This window comes from Toxotes jaculatrix, chromosome 20 (assembly GCF_017976425.1).
Source record: "Toxotes jaculatrix isolate fToxJac2 chromosome 20, fToxJac2.pri, whole genome shotgun sequence".
NCBI classification, from domain to species: Eukaryota; Metazoa; Chordata; class Actinopteri; family Toxotidae; genus Toxotes; species Toxotes jaculatrix.
In genome coordinates, this window is record NC_054413.1 from 1,609,010 (window position 1) to 1,632,061 (window position 23,052).

At 43.0% G+C, this 23,052-nt stretch overlaps 3 protein-coding genes across 3 annotated transcripts; all 3 read left to right on the plus strand.

Moving 5' to 3' along the window:
- Positions 1 to 2: 2 nt before the first annotated feature.
- On the plus strand, positions 3 to 6,570 carry si:ch73-264p11.1 (uncharacterized protein LOC100000923 homolog). The gene is made up of 5 exons (XM_041065777.1): positions 3 to 17; positions 3,569 to 3,778; positions 4,660 to 4,723; positions 6,050 to 6,266; positions 6,351 to 6,570. Exons 2-5 carry the CDS (start codon positions 3,636 to 3,638, stop codon positions 6,395 to 6,397), a joined length of 471 nt encoding a protein of 156 aa, XP_040921711.1. The 5' UTR covers positions 3 to 17; positions 3,569 to 3,635; the 3' UTR covers positions 6,398 to 6,570.
- Positions 6,571 to 9,452: 2,882 nt separating this feature from the next.
- On the plus strand, positions 9,453 to 17,096 carry cip2a (cellular inhibitor of PP2A). Its single transcript, XM_041065642.1, has 22 exons — positions 9,453 to 9,524; positions 9,766 to 9,868; positions 10,134 to 10,281; positions 10,554 to 10,666; positions 10,940 to 11,034; positions 11,137 to 11,233; positions 11,363 to 11,485; positions 12,098 to 12,243; positions 12,353 to 12,428; positions 12,869 to 13,108; positions 13,731 to 13,893; positions 13,975 to 14,122; positions 14,435 to 14,534; positions 14,629 to 14,747; positions 14,983 to 15,160; positions 15,270 to 15,344; positions 15,500 to 15,610; positions 15,760 to 15,956; positions 16,067 to 16,180; positions 16,277 to 16,359; positions 16,501 to 16,640; positions 16,807 to 17,096. The coding sequence occupies exons 2-22, from the start codon at positions 9,767 to 9,769 to the stop codon at positions 16,951 to 16,953; spliced, it is 2,715 nt and encodes a 904-aa protein (XP_040921576.1). The 5' UTR covers positions 9,453 to 9,524; position 9,766; the 3' UTR covers positions 16,954 to 17,096.
- A 741-nt stretch (positions 17,097 to 17,837) lies between these two features.
- Positions 17,838 to 21,889, plus strand: chrnd (cholinergic receptor, nicotinic, delta (muscle)). Its single transcript, XM_041065691.1, has 12 exons — positions 17,838 to 17,945; positions 18,523 to 18,668; positions 18,899 to 18,943; positions 19,090 to 19,199; positions 19,354 to 19,509; positions 19,621 to 19,730; positions 19,840 to 20,040; positions 20,174 to 20,285; positions 20,534 to 20,648; positions 20,903 to 21,113; positions 21,220 to 21,338; positions 21,518 to 21,889. Exons 1-12 carry the CDS (start codon positions 17,888 to 17,890, stop codon positions 21,698 to 21,700), a joined length of 1,566 nt encoding a protein of 521 aa, XP_040921625.1. The 5' UTR covers positions 17,838 to 17,887; the 3' UTR covers positions 21,701 to 21,889.
- Positions 21,890 to 23,052: the final 1,163 nt, after the last annotated feature.

A 23,052-nucleotide genomic window follows, 5' to 3' on the forward strand; every position in this document is an offset into this window, starting at 1 on the left:
ACTGCAGAGTGAAGGAGGTGACTGACGGAGGGCGGGACTGTTCTGAGAGAGGGAGAGAGCGGGAGGGCGGGCGAGGGGTGGTGTAAGGATCAGTTTCTAGAAGGATGGAGAGGTGGAGACAGAGTGAGAGAGGGAGAGACTGACAAAGGGAAAGAATAGCAGAAAACGAGGAACAGGTATGTTCTGACGTAACGGAAGAAAAGAACAGGAAATCTGCAGGTTAAGATACAATTAAACTGAAGCATTTTAAATTAGAGAAGTCCTACTTCTCTAGAAGAGTTAAATAATCTCCATTCAAAAAGACTAATATAACTAAAAACATTTTTATACTAACAAACAAAAATATATTTTAAAAGCCCATAAATGATCTGACCTGTGCAGGGACACACTGTGAGTCTGTGCTCATCTTGATTTTATGATTTGGTTTTTATGGCATGTGTAGTTTTTTATGTCTGTGTGTTGTGTGCTTGTGTTTTGCAGGTTTTCTTTAATGTCGTAATCTTCTAATCACATATTGTTGGATGTCTGTGAAACATCCCGGGAACAAAGATGAAAAAAAAACAAAAAACATTTCAGCTCATTCTGTGCATCAGTGTTTAGAAATGTGAATTATCACTGTTATAGAAATAAGCATCATGCATCGTACATGCATCATAAAGCCTGGTAGGTGGCCGTCAGCTCAGCCTTATCACTGCTCATTGAGCTGCTGATTAAAAGCTGGAGCCACACCAGTGCTGGTTATTAATAGCTCCACAGGCTCTGACCACACTGCACCCAGCCCATCCTTCCCTGTACTCACTGAATCCGACAGAAACACATGTAATTTACCATGTACAGAGAGCAGGGCCCCAGCAGCAGAGTCTGAAAACACCACAGTCAAACTGAGCGGAGAGCTGATGGTAATGTGAGAGCGCACGCCGACACCGTGCCATCAAAGGCAGGACAGAGGCCCGGCCCAGCTGTAAAGCACCGGAGGCCACTGTCACGCAGACTCTCTGGCCTCTGCAAAACCAGTGCAGGAGGAGGAATCATGCCACACGAGCCTCTCAGGAAATAACAGGAAAAACTTTAACCAAAGTCCTAGATTTTTCATGACTTCAGTTTTCTGATATTGTTCTTTTGTTAAAAGTCTGACACCAGCTGCTGTGTCGTCCCTCTCTGACCCTCCCGGCCCACCACAGAAGAAGAAGCAATGGGAAAATATGCACTTTAGTGTTTTCTAAAACTATCCTTCATTCAGCATCATTTTTTTTTTTTTAGCCTGAGTTCTTGCACAGGCCTGAAATCTCTGTCAAAGCCCGATCCACGTCTTAAAGACTGGTGTCCATAGTTTTACTTTGTTGCATCGAGCACTGACCATCAGCTCACCAGGTGAAGATGCTTTGTCAGAACCAGAACCAGTTGGGTTCAGGATGAGAGTGAGATTAAACTTTGAAAGACGACTCACAGGGATGATGATGTTTCTCTGTGTGAACGGCTCGGTGGCTGATGGGACGTCAGGGCTCAGGGGTCACTTCATGCAGCTGATGTTTTAATGTTTTTTTAGATTCTAAAGACATTTTTTCTTCCTTTCTTCGTTTTTGGGTCATTTACTTTCAGTCGGCTTCACTTGAGCTTGGACAAATGAACCGGAAACTCGCTCGAGTTAGGTAATCTGTTACAGAGAACGCCATGCCAAATTTTATTTTTGTCAGTGTTACTCTTACATGGAAGTGCCTGTGAGGTGAATGGTTGTGGCTGCACTGCATCACCAGGCAACACTGACTGAAATAAAAAGAAAGGAAATGCTGTTTGCAGTGGATTAGCAGTATTTAGCTTCGGGTCTGCTCTGTATTGCATAGAATGGATAGATCATGTGTGTTTTTGGGGTTTCTGTCTGCTGGTTAGGGCTGAGGTGTGATGCTGCCAGGTGAAAGATCACTTTAAGGCCACAATGTTCTGGCCTGTTAACGAGCTTTGGAGGCCACACCCTCTCATCGGTCACCTGACTTGGCAAATAACAGAGACCTGTGTGGAGTGAGTGGAGGAGATTATAAAACCAGCGACGTGTGGTCAGTCGTCACTGTTTCTCTGTAAGAGTAACGTACAGCTGGTTGACTGGGTCAGTGTTAGCTGCTGCAGCTCGTCTGCTCACAGGCTCCTCAGCAGTCAGGCAGTTTTTAATTTAACGTGATGTCCTGTGGTCTGATTCTGCAGGTAAAGTGTCTCAGTGATCTAAGAGATAATTTCAGCTCTAAAATTACAAAGCTTTCTGGGGCCATTGTCCCCCACGGAGATATGAGCAGAGCCTGGTAGAAAAAAGTGTGTTGAAAACCTGAGCACAGATGGTGGGAAACAAATCTCCACGTTCAGCAGACTTTACGTTATGGACTTGCAGTGAATAATGGATGTAAAACCACAGCTGCTCTTTAAAACGAGGCCCATGCCGGTTTGCAAAAATACCTGAATGCACCTGAATCGCAGCTGGAAAGTCAGGAGGTCAGAAGGGGCTAGATGTTCTATTATAAGAGTCTTCAGCTAAAGCTGCGGAGATAATCGCAGCTAAACCTCTGAACCCCGAACATATTCATGTGTCTGTTAAACTGCAGCATTAGGTAATGATAATAGGATCCAACATGCATCCGTTCACCATCACGTCTGAGCGGGAAGGTCCATGTATGTGGAAGGTGTCGTAACATCTGCTTTATCATCATCATAGTCAGATATTTTAAAATCCACAGGGGAAACAGATGTTCGGGTGTAATGGAGCAACAGCTTGTAGTAGACCGTTTAAGGCGCCTCGTGAAGTTTAACACTACATTACGAAGTTTGTCCACCAGAGAGCACCGACTGTGGACCGGTGGATTCTTCGAGAGCTGAAATGGAAAATATTTAGAGAAAAAAGCAAAAAGGAAATTTCAGAGTTGAGTGAAAATGTTGAGACAGAGCATTTGGAGCTTCTGCTCCTGAAGCGTGGATCCAGCTGCCTGATAAACTCATTTTCTGGGATGTAGAAGAAACTCAAGAGTTTTTGTTTAGATTTTAATTAAAGTGTTTTAGAGGTGCATTGTGTTGTGTGTGTATTCACGTTGTCTTTCTGTATTTTTGTTATAAATTATTTCCTCTGCAGAAGAACATTTATAGTAAATATTTTTTTCTAAAAACAACTTTGTGACCTGTTAAAATATCGAGGGATTATTGATCAGCACCGAGTTCAGCTTCCTCAGCTAGTAACACATCTCCCAGTGCTTCATTCTGTTTGTGATGTTCAGACACTTCTCTCTCTCTTTGTCTCTCTCTCTTTTCACACATGCACACACAGACTTACACACACACACTTCCTGTGAAGCTGTTGGGCCATCTCAGTGGTTTTCTTCTCTCTCTCTCATTTTGCTGAACACCTCCATGTCTCGAGTGCTGACCTCCTTCTGCTTATCTCTGCTGCAGACCCACCAAACCTCAGGGGAGCGAACTCAACCCTCGGCCACTTCGCTGCCAGGACTGTATTTCTATATTTTTATGGAACCTGTATGAAACCACGAGGGGAACGGGGAATCTATTTTCTTTTTTTTTTCTTCCTTTTTTTTAGGAAATGAAATTTTTCTGAGAAAGCAGAAGTGTAGTAGAACAGCACTACACTTCAGTGTCTCCTTGCCATGGCAGCAGCTCTGCCCGTGTGCTACCACGGCGCCATCAGCAGGAAAGAGTGTGAGGATCTGCTGGGACACAAGAACAAGGATGGAGCTTACCTGATCCGAGACAGCGAGACCATTCAGGGAGCCATGTGTCTTTGTGTCTAGTGAGTATTAATCTGCACTCAGTGCCAGTCGGGATCAGACCTCCCTTCATCTAAAGTGTTTGTTTTATTTCTTCTTCTAAAGCTTTTTGTGATTTTACAGCTGACACGCGGAATAGTAATCTTTTTTATAGTAATTACATGGGAATAATATTTGTTTTATTATTATTGTAGAATTATTTTTTTTTCATCAATCAAATTAAAAATCACTAATCCTTTTAATTATTTTAACTTTTAAATAATTTAATCATTTTAAAAAATGGAAAAATTTGAGACTTGAAAGATTTTTTTGTTTTGTGGGAACTTTTTGCTTTGCTTTGAAGCAGCCATGTGCTGTGACGCAAAGTTTGATCATTTCTTAAAAAACATTTCCTCACGAAAGAGCGTGTGCTGATATTGATCTGTTTTGTGGTTAAATTGAAATTTAACTTGTTCGTGAATGTTCAGTGAAGAGATGAGAACGAAAGAATCGAATAAATTATATCATAATAAACTTCATCAAACTCATTTGCTTAAAAACATTTTATTCCATTTTCTGTGAACAGGATTTCCTCTCATAGAATAAACAAATTACATGTAAAATGTTTAGTATGTAGTGTTTACCAGTACTTTCTGTACATGATTTCTTTTAGTCGAAGCAGGTTCAGAAAATAGTAACGAGACATTTATTTATAGCTCTCATCACTGTGCTCACAAATGGACCTAAATACTTTATCATTTTGTGGGTTTCTGCCTCTTCGTCTTTGTAATTTTCCATTGTGACACGAGACAAATTTCCTTCAGGTGTTACTGACCCACTTGCACAGAGTCTTTGCACATTGTTTGTATTGTATTTTTATGGTTTATGGTTAAATCAGCAACATGTATTTTGTTTATCTTTGCAGTAAAAAGAAGGTGGTGTACACCTACAGACTGCTTCAGACACACACGGGACAGTACACTCTCTTGGTAAACACACACACACACACACAGACACACAATCCTGGTGGTAAAATACATAGGACGTCACCTCTGTCCTCTGTAGCAGCTAAATGAGCGACACTGTTTGAGACAGGAAAAAGAAAGTGGAGTCACACCAGCCTGCTGCTGACTACAACATGAAATATGAGCTGCAGCATCTAATGACATAAAACACACTGACTGACTGAAAAGGAGCATGGGAGCATTGATCTACAGATACTTCAAACAACCTTTCAATCAATAAATCAATCAAACTTTATTTGTATCACGCCTTTCACATGTTATTGCAATTTCAAATCTGATTATATGGTGATAAAACTGTGCAAAGAAAAAAATGATCAAACAGATTAAAATTTAATCTGATAAAACAGATTAAAATTAAATTTTAAACTGTAGAACAGACACAGACTTTTTAAAAAACAAACACTATACAATAAATTACAAAACAAATAAATAATGGCTGTAATTTAAATTGCACTATTGGTATTTGTGAAAAAAAGAGGTTTTATTGTTGGTTGTGTTGTAGTTCTGTACTGCCTGAGAGCAAAGAAAAACCAGATCGTCAAACACAGATTATTTTAGTGTGTTTTAAATTTTTATCACTGAGACAAAGAACTCTCTTTCAGATAGATAAAGGTCAAACCAGTTCAAAGGATTTTCCTTTGTTTCCTTTATAGACTCCTGAAACTTGGATAATGTATTTACATCTTTACCACACAGAGCGTTGTTGGGAGCGTTGTATTAACTCTGAAACGACAGACTAATTTATTTTTAAATCTGAAAACACAGTGGGTAGCATCCTTTTTCAGCCCTGCGTAGTGTCTGCAGATATTAGATTATTTAATGAACTTAACCCCCCAAAATGGAAACTAGTTATCAGCTCACCCCCATGCCACAGGAAACTCCTCTGACGTTGGTTTAGGCACAAACACACCACACAACACATTGCACCACACTAAAGGGCCGGCAGATGCTTTTTGGGAAGTATTTTTTTTCCATCCCACCCAAAGCATGAAGTCTCTGTTCAGTGTGCATAAAACCTGCTTCCCACAAATCAGATGTTCTGATGACGTTAAGTCAAAATGTCAGTTCATCAGTGACAGTGGGCTAAATAACAGAAACACGCCTCTGTACCCTGAAAGAACTACAGTAAACAACAAAGCAATACGTGGAGCAGCTGAACTGACAACACAACAAACTTCACCCTGCAAAATGACCAAGAAGCTGAATCCAAACCTCTCAGTCATACACAGTGTCACATTTCACTTCCTGCCGGCGACTCGCTCTTTACTGTACTCTTTGTTATTCCTTCAGACATCAGGAGGTTTGGAGGAGACATTTTTTAAGAATTTGGACGATCTGATTCGTCACTACAAGAGAAAGAACCAGGGTCTGGCCATGCACCTGCGCCACTCTGTCAAAAGGAAGACGGCCTTGTTGATCCAACACCGACAACAAACTGAAAATCCGCCTGTGGAAGAGCCACAGAGGCGGCTGCAGCTTTCATGTGAAGAAGAGCACGACTATGAGAGTACGTTGTATATTTTTACCTTTATCTTTTTCTCACACCATCTTCTTTGATTCGTGATGTATTGACCTTCTCTTCTTCCTCCAGACGCTCCTTCATCTGACTACGTCGAAGTCCTCCCTGAACAACTCTGACTTTGACATTTAGCATCAAACGTGTGAAGAAAGTGCCAAGACTGGAGAAAAACTCTGAACTATGGGAACTTAAAAAGGACGACAGGTCCACAGACTAAATGAGACTCTTGGACAATGGACACATACTTCAGAACAGAGATTTTTTTTCTGGTTAGTTGGTGGGTCAGTGGTCAGTCCACCGCTTTAGTCCAGATGGAAATGTGTTGCCATGAAATCTGGTAAACGCGTCCTCCTCAGGACGAGTCTCTGCCGTTGTTCTCAGTTATTAAGATAGTGAAAAAAATCTCACTTGGAAACGGAATCGATAGAAGGACTTCACATCTGATCGTTTGACACATATGAGACTTTTTGTTAGTTACATGTATGTGGAAACTCCTGACCTATTAAAGAACCTTGATACAGATAAATATACGCATACAGAAAAAGGTCTGCCAGCCAGTCATCCAGTAGAAGGACAGTTTCAGTATTCCTCAGCCTTGGCCTGATAAACATGATGTTGAGAAGAGCAGACCTTCATATTGTTTTTTTTTTTTTAACTGAGAGACTAACCACTGGAACCACCTGCCCCTTGTTACTGAGCTTAAACACAATCCAAGAAACAATTTATTGATTTTTAAAGGTCAAAATAATTTAGAAAAGGACACTGATGGAATAGTCACATATCTTTAAATGCCCCATCTATCAAGCTGTCAGGACACGGTGTAGAAGCAAAGCATAAGCTGCTGATTTTCTGCGTATTCAGCAAATAACATGACAACACCGAAACCACAACGTGTCCTTGCCCTGAGTGTTGCTCTCAGCCACAAACCGTTTGGTTCCTGAAGACCTTTTAAAAACAGCGCACATGTACAGTTTGAGAAATAATAGCTTCAGATGTTTTCCCAGAATTTAACTGTAATTATTGTGTATTCAGTCAGGAACGTTTGATGTTGTGGAGAAATATTTCAGCGGGTTTGAACTTTGTTCCACTAAACAGCCAGTGTGTGTGTGTGTGTGTGTGTGTGTGTGTGTGTGTGTGTGTGTGTGTGTGTATATATAGAGATATATATGTAGACATATGTATATAGATATATATACTTTTTATGCAAAATTCATGAAAACATGTTGCATAACGACGTAAGAGCGAGACAGCCAGACTGAAAGTCAGAAAATGACCATAAGGAGCACCTCTCTCTCTTTTGCATCTCTTTGTGGTCATTTTGTGTCTCTTTGTGGTGACCCCGTACCGTGCTGTTTGTTGTTTTTGTCTCTCGGCAGTCTTGTGTCTCTTTGTGGTCATTTGGAGTCTTTCTGAACTTGTGTCTCTTCGTGTTTAGTGTCTCTTTGCAGCCGTGTTGCGTCTCTTTGGACTCGTCTGGTTGACTTTTATTAACATTGACTTCAAACAGAGGCTGTGGCCCAGGTGGCCCCCTGACCCCTGGGGCCCCTGGGTTGGTGCCCAGTTGGGCCATTCAGTTATCCATCCATGGCCTTTACATATAATAAGATCAGGTCAGAACTGTGATATTCTGAAGAATGAGGAACTAAAATCATCTGTTTCACTGTCAGAAATCTGCTCAGCGTGAGACTGTAATTAATGTTTTTTTCTACGTGCTCTGTTGTCAATTGTTCTTCGTTTCCTGTCAGCTCGTTGTTAATGTCAAAGCGGTGAGACAAGGGTCCAGACAGAAAACAGTGTGAATGTACGTGACATTCATCTCTGTATATTGTGAATTTGCAGCCTTGTGTGGTCTGTGTGTCTGCTGTGCACTCAGCCTGGTGTTTGGTTAACACCGTTTAGAGGAAAATAAAAAAAACATTTTCACCTTTATTTTTATTTGCTGCAGACGTCTAATATTTGATATGGATGGAACTTGACTTCTTCCTCACTTAATGTAAATATTTACACACTGTGTATTTACACTCTTGTAGCTATTTTTGTTCATACAGGGAAAGTTAATATGTGTGTGTTACGTAGCCAGACCTCTCTGGCTATTCTGTGCAATTATATTTCTATGACAAACCTTTTTTTAAGCATTACGTTCATCACTTTAGAACTGGCAGAAAGTATTTTTTGGGGAAATTCACTTAGAGATTAATGTGTTATTGCACATGTGAAGTAAATGCACATCTCTGCCTTTTTAAATTTGTTTGAAAAAAAAAAAGCGGAAAGGCTCAGTGGTGGGTTTTAAGATGGTATGCATGATCTAACCACAGTTTCCACACACAAGTACAGGGGCGACTATGAACAGCTACACACACACACACACACACACACACACACACACACACACACACACACATACATACATACATACATACATACATACATGAACCAACCATCAGGCCGTCTTGGTTTTATGAGATCAAATGCTTCGTAAAGTTTTATTTGATTAGCACGTGTTCATTAACATATTTTCAACCCCCAAAGGATCTTTTAAAAAAAATGCTTCTTGATATTATATGTTTAAAAAATTGTATATTTGTTGCACTCTACTTGTATAGATGCAACAACACCACAAACCACAGACAGTGACTTTCAGAGAGTTTCATATGTAAATAAACTATACCTGATAAAGGTTTTAAAGACAGGGCTTTTGTATTGGATTGTGTTATGGAAAAACAATATTTCACCATTATAGAGCACAATTTCTTAAATTAGAAATACACTCAGCTAAGTCCTGAATTTGATTCCGATTTTTACCGAATTTAATTACTGAAATCAAAGTGGTTATAAACTTTAAAAAAATTTTTTTTTGGTTTAATTTCCCTAATTAAGTTTAATTTTATTTTTAACAGGAAACAACGTCAGACTGCAGCTTCTGTTTCTTGCTCCGCCCCTCGGGGTACGTGTTTCTCCCGTGGCCTCTCCCAAAACACGTAGGGGGGGGGGTGCTTTTAGTTCATTTTATAAATCAAAGTCACACAATTAAACTTTTTACGTTTTGTTTAATTATAAGTTATCGTAAATTTAGTAATTCGATTTTATCATAGATCAATATCATCTTTATCGATACAGATTTCTCCTGCCTTCTCTCCCCTTTCTCGTACATGGTCTGTTCCTTGTCCGTTCGAAGCTCGAAGCGGGAGGAGGCTGCCGTGTCGCTAGTTGTTGTTGTTTTTTTGAATAAAGGAGAAAACACCACAGGTAGTCTTCGACAAACAAGCACGAATATATCCCACGTAGTTGTTTTAAATTCGCGGAGCGGCGGTTAAAAATGTTTAGCCACTTTTGAAATAGCTCGTTTAACTTGCTGTTGTCAGGGAAGAAAGACAGGTTTGCTAGCTAGTTAGCAACTTTAAGATGGACGTTGTTTGTAAGCATGTTTTTGCGGGCTGATGTGTTGTCTCACTGTTTATTACATATAAAGAACAGTTGTGTTCTACAGGATGGACCTGACTACGTGTCTGAAGTCTCTGTTGTTGGCTATCCAGCAGTACAGGGACAACAGGACAGCACAAAACGCAGCTCAGCTACAGAAACAAGTGGAGGTGAGCGCTGCTGTCTGCATCGAAGGTTAAAATGTTTTCATGTTTTCATCCCTAATAGCATTAAAATCAAATCAGACATCAGTGCACAGGAATGGGGGAGAATATCACGAGGAGGCAAGTAGCTAAATCAGGTATTCTGATGAAAACAAAGTACGTGTGCAGGTGGTAGCTGTTTATGTTGAGTGGCTAGCATGTGTCCTTGCTATTCCCGTGTACATTTACACCGGTGTTGCCTTCAGTTTGCAGTTTGTGTGTGTGTTTGCAGGAGGTTTCAGGCCTACAATGTGACCAGCTGCTGTCCTCAGGCCAGGCTTTACCCAGTGAGTGTGTGAGTGGCCTGGTGGAGCTGGCTGGAAACCCAAACACCAGCCCAGCCTTGACCAGCTCCATCATCTCCTTGCTGGCACAGCTAGGTAGGGTAGTGTGCACCTGTGTTCATACAGTGTATCCACTTCCAACACCACACATGTGCTATAACCTCAATACTGCAGCAGTTTTTCATGTTGGTGTCATGTCAAGACAAAAACAACCCTTATTTGTATCTCTACATTGCTTTGATGGTATTTCTGTGATGCTCATTGTGTTAGTAGTTCAACTGGGACTAGACAAATACTGAATGTATGCCTGAGGCATAAAAAAGTCACCTCCTGTGTGTTTATCCCCACTTGTACACTCTTTCCTTCAGCTTGTGATGATGACAGTCGGGAGATGCTTCACAGCAGCTACAACCTCACCAGCACCCTGGCCTCGGTCATCCACTGTCACAGTGCCACACCAGGAGAGCCACTGGTACTGCAGGTGAGTCCATCACAGCAGACAGTGTTTGCCTTGTTCAGCAGCACAGGGACATGGCAGTGTAAGACCGCTTCCTCTTCACTGTACAGTATAGATATGTTTAACACCAAATCACAGACATTTTTCTAGTTAGTCATAACTGGTGTGTCCTATAGACAGAATAGATGGTAAAGTATATTTGATAGATATAATTTTCCATTAAAAAGACAATAAATCAAACTACAGTTATTGTTGTAGTGTTGTATGTTGTAATGTTGTTTTGTATTTGTATTTCAGTGTCTACAGGTGCTGCAGAAACTGACATACAACACTTGCATCTTCCAGTCAGCGAACTACATCCATGAGCTCATAGCTTTTCTCATGTCCAACATGTAAAACCCACATCTCACACCGCCCAGTATGATCTAATGAAAGTGAAGGATCACTCTATGTGACTGAGGTTTGGCTAACCATGTTACGCTCTTTCGCTGTAGCCAATCTCACAATGACGACATCATCATGCCCTGCCTCGGCCTCATGGCCAACCTGTGTCGGGACAACCACTCGGTGCAGAGCCACATCAAGTCTCTGGTGGGTCTCTGCTGAATTAATGAAGTGTTGTGCGGAAACTAAAGCTATATATATATATGTGTGTGTGTGTGTTGTCATTATCAGCTTGTGGCTACTTTTGTATATCTGTGTGTGTGTGTGTGTGTGTAGGACAACGTGAAGCCGTTTTACCGTACACTGATCAACTTCCTGGCTCACAACAGTCTGACTGTGGTGGTCTTCACATTATCCATACTGTCCAGCCTGACTCTGAACGAGAAGGTCGGAGAGAAGGTAGGTGGAAAACCTCTGCTGAACTAAGGTTTAAAACCAGGTGTAAACTTTACAGTTTTATTTTAATGTTGCTCAAACACATTCGTAGTGTAATGCTAAAGATTCCCTTACTCTGAAAAGGAATCTTGCATTTTGGAAATTTCAGTATGACATTTTTCAGTTACATATATTTATATTTATCTTTTAACTCTATAGCACTGTCAAACATGCATTTTGAGTTCTGCAGTATCTGTGCTTTCAGGCTGTCAGCCCTTTAGTTCAGCCACCAGTCAAATATTATACACTCACCATGTACCTGCTTATTCATGCAATCATCCAATCATGTGGCAGCAGTGTTATAAACACGCAGAAATGGGTCCGGAGCTTCAGTTAATGTATCTGAATATCACTCTCTGAATCTCAATATCATTTCACTGAATCTGTGTTGGTTTTCTTAATATCGAGTTTCTATTTATCTGAGCAGCACAGAAAAACATGTGTTCCTTTTTTTTCTGTCCGTTCCTCTTTTCGCTTCAGTTGTTCTTTACCACTGCGAAAATAAACGAGTCTAGTTCCTGGCTGCTTAATGTCTCTCAGCCTCACTCATCTCCATGTCTGTGTTTCACCATAAAGCTCTTTGACGCAAAAAACATCCACCAGACTTTCCAGCTTGTGTTCAACATCATTGTAAACGGCGACGGCACTCTGACAAGAAAATACTCGGTTGATCTTCTGGTTGACCTGTTGAAGAATCCCAAAATAGCAGACTTCCTCACTAGGTAGGCGAACATGCACATGCAGACGTTTCTCATCAAGAGTGTTAAACCTCAGACTTTGCATACGTGCAGAAGTTGAATTAATTTTTGCAAGCTATTTTTCCATCGGCAGATATCAGCACTTCTCGGCATGTGTGTGTCAAGTTTTAGGACTGCTGCAGTCAAAGGACCCCGACTCTGCATCCAAGGTGAGACAGGACAGTCACAGCACACATGTTATATGTAAAAACAGGCCCTGATACAGTGATGGTTAAAAATATCACATGGTGCATCAAAGTGTTCTTTACCTGTGATAGGTAGTAGACCGTAGAGCAGTCACAGGAAATGTGGGGGTTGAAAAACAGCAAAGTTCTCCAGCTGGGTGTGAAATCAGCTCATAGTGATTTCATTCAGCTTCTTGAAGCTGTAACTCTGCAGGATCTCCCCGAGCAGAAACACATGCTGGCATCTGCAGGTTGTAGCGCCGCTGGTTTGGTAGGTTTTCAAAAGTAAAACCAATGAAACGACCCCGAGCACCATGCAGCCAAATAACGGTCTTCAGATCTAAGAAGTGATGAAAATGTGACATGTAAAATGACCTGTGGCACAGGTGAGAGACAGAACTGTGTCCTGTCTGCGCCGTCTGCAGGTTTTGGAGCTCCTCCTGTCCATGTGCAGTGTCTCAGGGCTGCGTTCGCTCCTGTGCGAGGTGGTTTTCAAACCGGCGGGAGCCAAACTCAGAGCAGCGGGCCGAAGACAGGGCGCCGGGCTGGACGTGGGACGCAAGCCAGAGTCTGGGCTCGCTCTGGTGCAGTGGTTGAGCTCACCTGTGGAGGGTGCTGAATCTTGTTCTCTCCAGGCCCTGCAGCTGTTGAACGAGCTGCTGGAGGTACGACAGCCCTGTGGCTTCACAGTCCTCAGAGGATTCAGGCAGCTGGTGTGATATGCTGAAGTGGTTTGGTGTCGGAATTCACCACAGTCACTTAAATTTAAACTCTCACACATGAACCCAAAATAAAATCAGATCCTTTCCCTGTTGAATTTAAATATATAAATCCAGTCTCTTATAATTAGCAACACAGGTGCACTTTAATTCATTTTCTTTAGTTTTAAATCTTCCCACAGTGATGAGTAGTTTATTATGGTCTGGTCTGGTTTGAAATTGTTTTTATATTCCTACATTTTTCTTCAACCATCGACCTTGCAGTTTGTGTTTTGTGGTGTCAACATTTTCTGATGTTAGCACAGATAAACAAGATTTTTGGTGCTGTACCAATCAGTGTCTTTCTATATATACATGCAATATACATGTTTTTCTACAAAACCCCTTTTTTAATTTAACCAGAGAAACCAGATTTATAAACTAAACCTTTTCAAGTTGAACTTTTACCACTCCCCAACATGAAAACACTTTATGTATCAGCTTTTCTCTTTTCTCTGTGTTTTCCTCTTGTCTCTTTCCGTCTTCCCGTCCTTGTCCTGTTGATGTTCGTGTTTTCCTCTCGGCTCAGGAGGCCCTCGGAGCGGAGAGTGTCTCTGATTGTGTGGTGAGCTTTGTCGAAATGTTGCTCCCGGTCCTGTTAGGGCTGCTGACGGGCCTCGATCCTGCAAAGGGAGATGCTCCCCTGAGAAAACACTGCCACCGCATCACCCACGTTACCAGTTTGCTGCTTAATATCCTTCACCCGACGCGCCGTTCTGCTTCTTGTGTGCGTTTCTGTGTCTCTGTTTACTTTGAAGCCTTAACTCCACCACCCTTGTGCACTGAGGACTCTACCAGAACTTTAGTGTCCCGTCAGATGAGAGCTCAGCTCTGCCTCTCACAGGTTGAATCCCTCCTCTCCTGTTGCCACAGCAACAGCCCCCTCACCTGCCTCCCTCCCGGCTCTGACAACGATCTCAGGTGAGTGACAGCTGAAGGTTTCCACAGCTCAGGATAAACATGTATGTTTAGACAAATTACCATAGAATAAACATTCACACTTGTTACCACAAAACTGATACGATCACCTTAAACACAATCAGCACTTATCTCAATACTTAGCTCTGTCACAGCCAGATCCTGTTTCACAGCACTGTGAGCCAAAATGTACAGACTCTGCTTCCTCTTCAGCTTTAACTTCATGCTGCTGATTTATTTTTCCCACGGGAAATTCACTTTTATTCAAGCACACGACCTGATGTTGTCAGTTGTGTGTTTTGTGTGTCTGTTCAGTCAGGTGTGCGCAGAAGCTCTGCTAAAGACTCTAGAGTTAATGAGCAAACTGAGGCAGCAGGTGAAAGACATGGAGACCAGCTTCTACAGGATTTTACAGGTACACACACACACAATCACACACACACACACACACAGGTTTCTTTCCTGTTCTGTGGTTTTCTCTGTGACCTCTTTCTGGTTTTATCTGTCAGGATCAGAGGATAGTTACTCCCCTCTCGCTGGCTCTGACGTCCAACCAGAGGGAGCGTGTGCAGACCGGACTCTCTCTGTTGTTTGAGGCCACTCCCCTCCCAGACTTCCCCTCCCTGGTGTGAGTCACTTACTGGAAGTGACACATTATTCTAATCTTATCTGACAGAAACAAAATGCATCTCTCTGTGTCTCAGTGTCAGACAATCAGTCTCGTCTAAGACGCTGTGAATCAGTGGGCCCCAACCTGCAGTTTGTGGCCCCCAAGACACACCAGAACAAATCTTTAGTGGTTAGGGATAAAAATAAAAGAGAAAATTGTTGCTGATCCCTTTTGTCAAAATGTGTTTTTGAAGTCTGGGAGAAAGTATTGCAGCCAACAACGCCTATCGTCAGAGGGAGGCCGAGCTGTCCGTCAAACGTGTTGCAGTGCAGGAAGTCCCACCTCCCAGGATGAACATCAGCGTGCTGGACTCTTGTGGATCCAGCAGGAGTGTGCACAGTCTGGCAGAGAAGATCCAGAATGGCTTGGAGGTGCAGCATGCATGCATTTTCACTGTCACAGAGATTCACAGCTTTCAGCTGTAAACAGGACCTGTGGGTGTGAAATGCATTTTCACTGATGTCCTTTTGTTGTTTGCAGCTACAGGAGCAGGTTAAGGACTCACATGTGTCTGACATCATCGACGTCTATGAACAGAAGCTCTCAGCATTCGCGGTGAGTACGTTTGTCAGATGGACGTCAGAAGAGTTTGCAGTGACACACTGCTTGTTTGGTTGATTTTCTTATTTTAAAAAATCTGGTTATTAAAACGATGACGGGGGTTTTCTGTGTGTTTCACTGTCACTGTATTCTCTGTGTCGCTCCATCAGTCTAAGGAGAGTCGACTGCAGGACTTGTTGGAGGCGAAGGCTCTGGCTCTGTCTCAGGCCGACCGTCTCATCGCTCAGTATCGCTTCCAACGAGCTCAGGCTGAGGCTGAGGTGACGTTCACACACCGACCAGCACGATTCACGAATACGTCTAATATTATTCCTTGTCTGTGGTTTTGCTTGACATTGGAGACGCGAGTGTAACATCAGACTTTTCTTAATTAATTGGATTATTTTGATAATCGGATAATTTTGCGCAGGCTCGTAAGCTGGGCTGTCTGCTGAAGGATGCTGAGCGCCGCCGCGAGGAGCTGCAAGGTGAGCTGAGCAACCAGGTGCTGGAGGTGGAGCGCTCCAAGGCTGACTTGGAGGAGCTGCTGCAGCACAACGCCCGGCTGCAGCAGGACTCCGAGGAGCACCAGGCGCTCAAAGGAGCCTACAACGCCCTGCTCAGCGGGTGAGGAAGGACTGATGTTGTAATGAAGTGATAACAAACTGCGTGTGAATTAAAGCACCATGAGGGGGTGTCAGGTGTGGGCGGGTGTAACAGGTCGTCCTCCTGTGCAGGTTCAATGAGAGCGAGCGGCTGCTGAAGGAGCTGCAGGCGGCTCACATCTCTCTCACCAAACAGAACGACGCTCTGAGGAAGAGCCATGAAGCTCTCCAGCTGCAGCACGAAAAGTAACACACACACACACACACACACATTTTTTTAATGAATAAACACTGTCCTCAGCCACAGTTTAGGCAGCAGCGCCCTCTCTGTGTCTTTCTTAGGATGGCATCAGAGCTGGAGGAGAGAGGGGAGGAGATCAGATCACTGCACTCAGATCTGCAGCAGAAAAACAGCGACATCGCAGGTGAGTTTACACCTGTCCGCCTGTAAACTGGCATTAATTCAGTGCTCGCTGGCTTTTTGGTTTGATTTGACCTGACCTATGACCTGAATTCGAACAGTGATATTAAGAATAAGGATAAATGCTTTGCCTTGTTCCTGTCAGGTCTGCGTGACGAACTGCGGGCCGAGGAGGAGAAGGTGAAGGAAAGGGACCAAGAGAGGAGGGACCTGGAGGAGACGGTGGATGTTTTGAGGAAGGAGCTTAACAAGACGGAGCAGGCCAGGAAGGATGCCAGCATCAAGGTAATGAGGAGAGATGAAACATGGATGGAACAAACCCGTGCAGTCGCTTTCAGCGGCCCCCGTCAGTGAGACCCAGACTAACTGTAAAATGGTTCATTTATTCATCCTCTCACCAGAAAGTAAACCAGGTACTGTTCTTTAAAACTTAACATTTCCTGTTTTCCAGGCGTCGTCCCTGGAGCTGCAGAAGAGTCAGCTGGAGACGAAGCTGAAGCAGAAGGAGGACGAGCTGAACAAACACTCGGCGATGATCGCCATGATCCACAGCCTCAGCAGCGGCAAGATGAAGAGCGACGTCAACCTGTCGCTCTGAGGAATGTACAGCCATCAGCAGCTCAGATGAGTGAGCAAGGAAAGACATGAACTAAATTTTTAAACATTTTTAAGTCAATAAAAACACAGTGAACTATAAACTATAAACTGAACTTGTATTTATAAAGTCATGGTCAAATTGAATTCTTTGTATGTGTCATGTTTGTGTCTGTTTTTATTCTTTGCTAAATAAATGAACTGGATTCCTACGTCCAGATAAAATGTGTGTGTGTATTTCAGATGCGTGTGAACTGGAGTCACCTGTCACTGAAAATGCGTGTATGCTGTATGAGTGGCAGATATTCTGTGGGTGTGAATATTTCTGGGTGAGGCAGGTGTGAGGGCTTCGTGTAAAATCCCACAACTTCCTAAAACTTTAAAAAAATATATTTTTCATAAACGGATAACTTAAAAACAAAAAACCGAAGTAATCAGGTCATAATCTGTGGGTCCTGCAGCTTCCTCTTCAGCAGGTGAGTGACAAGAAGCATATTTTCTACTTTCTTCCCATTTCGATTTATGAAAATCAGTTCGGTCGTGTTTGAGAAATCAGAGTTTAAAGTTTGGACCCTTCAGCTGCAGCAGCAGCATCAGAGTAGTTTGGACACATGATTTCATTTAACAGCCAAAGATTTTTTCTTTGGTTAATAAAGAGACTCAGTGGGACATTTTACCTTTGGAAGACGACTGTGTACTTGTATTTTTCTCATTGTCAGATCTTTGTAATGATGTTATTACTGTATCTGACCCCCCCTCCTCCCCCTCGTCTCTCTGTGTTTCCCGTACAGAGCGGAGGTGACAGCAGCCGGCAGCTCAGGCCTCTGACTATTTTCTCCCCTGTGTTTCTGCAGCTGCCGCCTGTCAGTCACTCAGTCAGTCGTTTGGCAGAAGGTCGGTGAGTATAAGGCCTCCTCACTTCTCTCCACCGCTCAGCCATGAAGCTTCAGCGTGCAGCGCTGGGCGCCGTGTTCCTGCTCTCTCTGCTCTCATCTGGTGAGTCACTGTTGGTTGTTTAAAATCTGAGCTGACAGGCTGAACTTTTGCTGTGAAGCTGCTTTTTGTTTTTGTTTGAGGGATTTTAAAAGTCCCCCATCATACTGACTGTCGAGTGGGATTAAATCAGCAAATGTTTGGTGTCATTTGTCAATATCTGTGTTTTTTTTTTCATTTTCATACGAAAACATACAATTTTCTGCATGTTTTTCCCACAATGCCGTGCTTTCTGTCAGTTTGTGAACATGTTTTCTAACTGATTGATCATTTTAAGTCCTTTTCAATGGAAAATGCTAGAAACTAGAGAATACTAAAACAGGAAGTGTTTTCACTGTTGCTCAGAGGAACCTCCTTCAGCCATGACTGGGCTTTGATTGGATTATTGATCTGTGTGGCAAACAGGAAGTGTGTGTAGAGGAGAAATGTTTGGCCAGTTATGTGAAGTGTAGAAGGTAACAGGCTGAACCACACAGCAGCTGCTGGAGGACTGAAACATGAGCAGCATGGAAGCATTCACACACTCAGACCCTGTTTGTTGTTCTGTGTGTGTGTGTGTGTGTGTGTGTGTGTGTGTCAGAGTGCTGGGGCAGGAACGAGGAGGAGCGTCTCATCAACTACCTGTTCAAAGAGCGAGGATACAACAAAGAGCTGCGTCCCGTCGAGAGGCAGCAGGACGCGGTCGACGTTTACCTCGCCCTCACACTGTCCAACCTCATCTCTCTGGTACAAAGCGTGTGTGCGTGTGTGTGTGTGCGTGTGTGTGTGTGTGGTTGCTTTTCAGGAAAATGATTATCAAATGATTACCAAAACAATACTTTAATACTTTGTTTAAGCGTATTATTTCCTTTATCTAAAATACCCCATTATCTGATCAAACATCTGATTTTTAAAAAACAATTCAAACAGTGTTTAAAGGGTTGAACTCTCTGATCTGTGTTGTCCTTCCTCTGTAGAAAGAAGTGGATGAGACGCTGCTGACAAACGTATGGATCGATCATGTACGTAAAGATTCTTCTTTTACATTTTCGCTTGAAAGATTCTTTAATATTTCATTTCCATTGTCTGTGTTTGCATCTTTGGTTCTCAACTGTCTTATTTTATGTGTGTGTGTGTGTCTGTGTGTGTGTGTGTGTGTGTGTGTCAGACGTGGACTGACTACCGACTGTCCTGGAATTCAACAGAGTTTGACGGCATTGAGATGCTTCGCCTGCCGTCCAGCATGGTGTGGCTGCCGGAGATTGTTCTGGAAAACAAGTGAGGTTCAGTTTATTTCATTTATTTAAAAACTTCCCGTCCCACAGGTTAGATTTGAAGCTTTGGGAGAGCGTTGTAATGTGGGTAATATGAGACAAAAATAAATATAATTCATGTGTTTTAAAGACATGTTTGTGTCTTGGCCTCTTCCCAGTAACGATGCCCAGTTCCAGGTGGCCTACTACAGTAACGTCCTGGTGGATCCTACTGGTCTCTGCTACTGGTTGCCTCCCGCCATCTTCCGCTCCTCCTGCTCCATCAACGTCAACTACTTCCCCTTCGACTGGCAGAACTGCACGCTCAAATTCACGTAAGGCAGAGACATGTGAACATTCAGTATGTGTGAAAGCTGTATACAACATTTTGTCTACATGGACCTGAAAGAATAAATGTGTCTTTGTCTTCCCATGTTGCTTTGCAGCTCTCTGACCTACAATGCCAAAGAGATAAGGATGCTGCTGAAGGAGGAGGCGGACGAAACCAGCAAATGGACGGTGGAGTGGATCATCATTGACCCTGCAAGCTTCACAGGTGTGTTGGCACATCAGGCTTCAGCTCTCTGATGTCCTGTATCATTTTCCCATCTGAGGCGTTTCCATTTTTTTTGGTTCTCGGTGCTGTTCCTCACCGGTGTTGACAGAGAACGGAGAGTGGGAGATCATCCACCGCCCGGCCAAGAAGAACACGTACAAACACATTCCCATGGAGAGCAACAAGCACCAGGACATCACCTTTTACCTGGTCATCAAACGCAAACCTCTCTTCTACATCGTCAACATCATCATCCCCTGTGTGCTCATCTCCTTCCTGGCCTCGCTCGTCTACTACCTGCCCGCCGACAGTCAGTGAATTACCTCTCATTAAAATAATAATAATAATAATAATATAAAAATTAAAAGAATACGTTTGATCTAAATGCAAAAACAAAATGTTTGTGTGTGTGTGTGTGTGTGTGTGTGTGTGTGTGTGTGTAGGTGGTGAGAAGATGACCTTGTCCATCTCTGTGCTGTTGGCTCAGTCTGTCTTCCTGCTTCTGATCTCTCAGAGGCTGCCGGAGACTTCCATGTCTGTACCGCTTATTGTGAAGTAGGTAACACACACGCACACACACACACACACACAGACACAGACACACACACACTCCAACCACATCTGGAGACATCATGTCGATCACAGTGCAAAAAAAAATGATGACAGATCAACTTAAAAATGACTAGACACAAAAAGAAATCAATCAATCTAATCCCGTGTGTGTGTGTGTGTGTGTGTGTGTGTGTGTGTGTGTGTGTGTGTGTGTGTGTGTGTGTGTGTGTGTGTGTGTGTCTCTCTCTCAGGTATTTGATGTTCATCATGGTGCTGGTTACAGTGGTGGTGCTGAACTGTGTGGTCGTCCTCAACCTGCACTTCAGGACACCGAGCACACACGTCATGTCTGAGTGGACCAAGAAGGTAACACACACACACACACACACACACATACACACACACTCCTAACACAGCCTCGGTGCTGATTGCCGTGTTGTGGTCACAGCCACGAGCTTCAGCTTCAGTATTTCTCAGATCTTTGATTGGCTGTGTGATGAAATATGAAATTAAATGAAATGTTGGGTCAGATGTAGAGGACACAGTTTATTCTCCGTCCCTGTGGGGAGGGTGTGACGGTGGGTGCTCGTGATCTTTACCTCCCCTCCTCCCTGCTCCAGTTCTTCCTCGAGCGGTTGCCCCGGATCCTGCGTATGTCCCGCCCTGCAGAGGCGGAGCCGTACTGGGATGGTGCGTTGCCACGGCGATCCAGCTCGGTGGGGTACATCGCCACGGCGGAGGAGTACTACAGCGTCAAGTCCCGCAGCGAGCTGATGTTTGAGAAACAGTCGGAGAGACACGGACTGACGACGCGGACCACACATGCTGCCGGTACGGCCGGGAAACTTCATGTGTCCCTTCACCTTCACCAAGGTTCCAACAAACTAACCACACTTCCTCCTCCTGTGTGTGTGTGTGTGTGTGTGTGTGTGCGCAGTGGTGAAGCCACAGGAGGATGGAGGTGTGACGGAGCAGCTGTACGCGGAGATCAAGCCGGCTGTGGATGGAGCCAACTACATCATCAAACACATGCGCAACAAGAACGACTACAACGAGGTGAGACGGAGGAAAGCGGGAGGACGTCCTGCAGCGCGCAGTGACTGTCTGTGGTTTCTGGAGCTGTGCTGGTGTTAGAGCAGCACATTAATGTCACACACGTTTGTAATGTCAGGGTGTCCACATACTTTTAGCCACGTACATCAACCAGAACTCGCTCCTCGCTGCTGTCTCCACAGGAGAAAGATAACTGGAGTGGCATCGCTCGCACCGTGGACCGTCTCTGTCTCTTTCTGGTTACCCCGGTGATGACCATCGGCACCATCATCATCTTCCTGATGGGAATCTGTAACCACCCTCCGCACCTGCCCTTCAAAGGAGACCCGTACGACTACAGAGAGGAAAACCCACGCCTGCTGTAACACACACACACACACAGACACACACACACACACTGACTCGTGTGTAAGTCCAGAGCTTTGTTGCCTCTTCATTATTTTTGTTTGACAGATTTCCAGGTTTGTAGCCGTGTGTTATCTTAAATTTGAAGTGGAGTCAGTTTGTCACAGTTTTCATTTTATTTGTGTGGTTTGAATAAACTTTTACACTCAGCAGACATCTTTGATTTTATTTTTGTTTCAGGGGGTTAAATAACCCATTTAGCATTTCTGAGCATTTGAATGAATATTTTATAAAAAAAAATCATAATATCGCTGTAAGCAGACAGGTGTGTTTACGTAGCGTAGGCCTAAATCGATTCTCCTTTTCTAAGGATCGATTCGTACGTGATCGCGTACGAATTAGCGTCATCGAATTCACGCATGCGCGCGTGGTGTGACGCTACCAAACAATGAACGTGGCGTCGACGTAATTTAGTAATGCCCAAGTTTGCACTTTTTTATTTTTAACGTTAACTAAACAATGCTTACTGTCGACGACGTTCATTGTTTGGTCACAGCTCTAGTAATTCTTCTAGTAATAAAGTAAGTATTCTTTAGGACACTGTAACTTATAATGTCCTTATATCTGCTTATATCCATGAATCTGTTTGTTTATACAGTTATAGAAGAGAGTTTTGTTCAGCTGGAGAAAATGTGAAAAATAGGTTTGAGTCTTGTTTTTAACTGTTGCTCATTTAAACTTCTTTTTTTAAGTGCATGAGGAAGGTACGTAAGGAATGAAAACCACTTAGATGTTAGTGGTTTTATTTGTTTATTTATTTATTTATTATTTAAAAAAAATGTTTTTCTTAAAATTCCTTCGGGCCTCAGAACATGTTTTTCCAACAGATAACAAGATGGATGCATCTCCAAAATATCAACACATGCAGCAATGATGTTTTTTTTTCTCCTTTCATTTTATTATTTGCATAAACTATCTTTGCTGCTTACATCACGTTAGTTTTACGCCAGAAAAAGCTCTTTCATTTCCACATGAAAAGTCTAACTTACAGATACTGGCAATCTGTTTCACATCTGAGTTAGTTATTAAATATGAGCAGCATACAGTAATTTCTATGTAACATACAATCCTGCACTGACTGTCGGTGAGCAATGAAGTGTAGAGACGGAAGAGAAAATAACAGTTAACACGGTCAGAAAACAAAAAAGCAGAATAATGGAAAAATATTACGAAAAAGAAATTGTTTATCATGGAAATACGATGCAACAGTCGCAACATACATATTTTATTTTGAATATTAAGGAATCGAGTTTCATTCATGTGGAATTTTTCAGTTAATGGTTCAGTGTGAAAACGACGGCCTCGTCAGTGT

Bases quoted from the DNA above. Each gene is read 5' to 3' on its own strand.
- si:ch73-264p11.1 (XM_041065777.1), top strand. From the start codon at position 3,636: ATGGCAGCAGCTCTGCCCGTGTGCTACCACGGCGCCATCAGCAGGAAA. The intron at 3,779-4,659 runs GTGAGTATTAAT...TTATCTTTGCAG, and splicing joins GCCATGTGTCTTTGTGTCTA to TAAAAAGAAGGTGGTGTACA. The intron at 4,724-6,049 runs GTAAACACACAC...TTATTCCTTCAG, and splicing joins CGGGACAGTACACTCTCTTG to ACATCAGGAGGTTTGGAGGA.
- cip2a (XM_041065642.1), top strand. From the start codon at position 9,767: ATGGACCTGACTACGTGTCTGAAGTCTCTGTTGTTGGCTATCCAGCAG. The intron at 11,035-11,136 runs GTAAAACCCACA...CTTTCGCTGTAG, and splicing joins GCTTTTCTCATGTCCAACAT to CCAATCTCACAATGACGACA. The intron at 12,429-12,868 runs GTGAGACAGGAC...CGCCGTCTGCAG, and splicing joins ACCCCGACTCTGCATCCAAG to GTTTTGGAGCTCCTCCTGTC.
- chrnd (XM_041065691.1), top strand. From the start codon at position 17,888: ATGAAGCTTCAGCGTGCAGCGCTGGGCGCCGTGTTCCTGCTCTCTCTG. The intron at 18,944-19,089 runs GTACGTAAAGAT...TGTGTGTGTCAG, and splicing joins CAAACGTATGGATCGATCAT to ACGTGGACTGACTACCGACT. The intron at 21,114-21,219 runs GTACGGCCGGGA...GTGTGTGCGCAG, and splicing joins GCGGACCACACATGCTGCCG to TGGTGAAGCCACAGGAGGAT.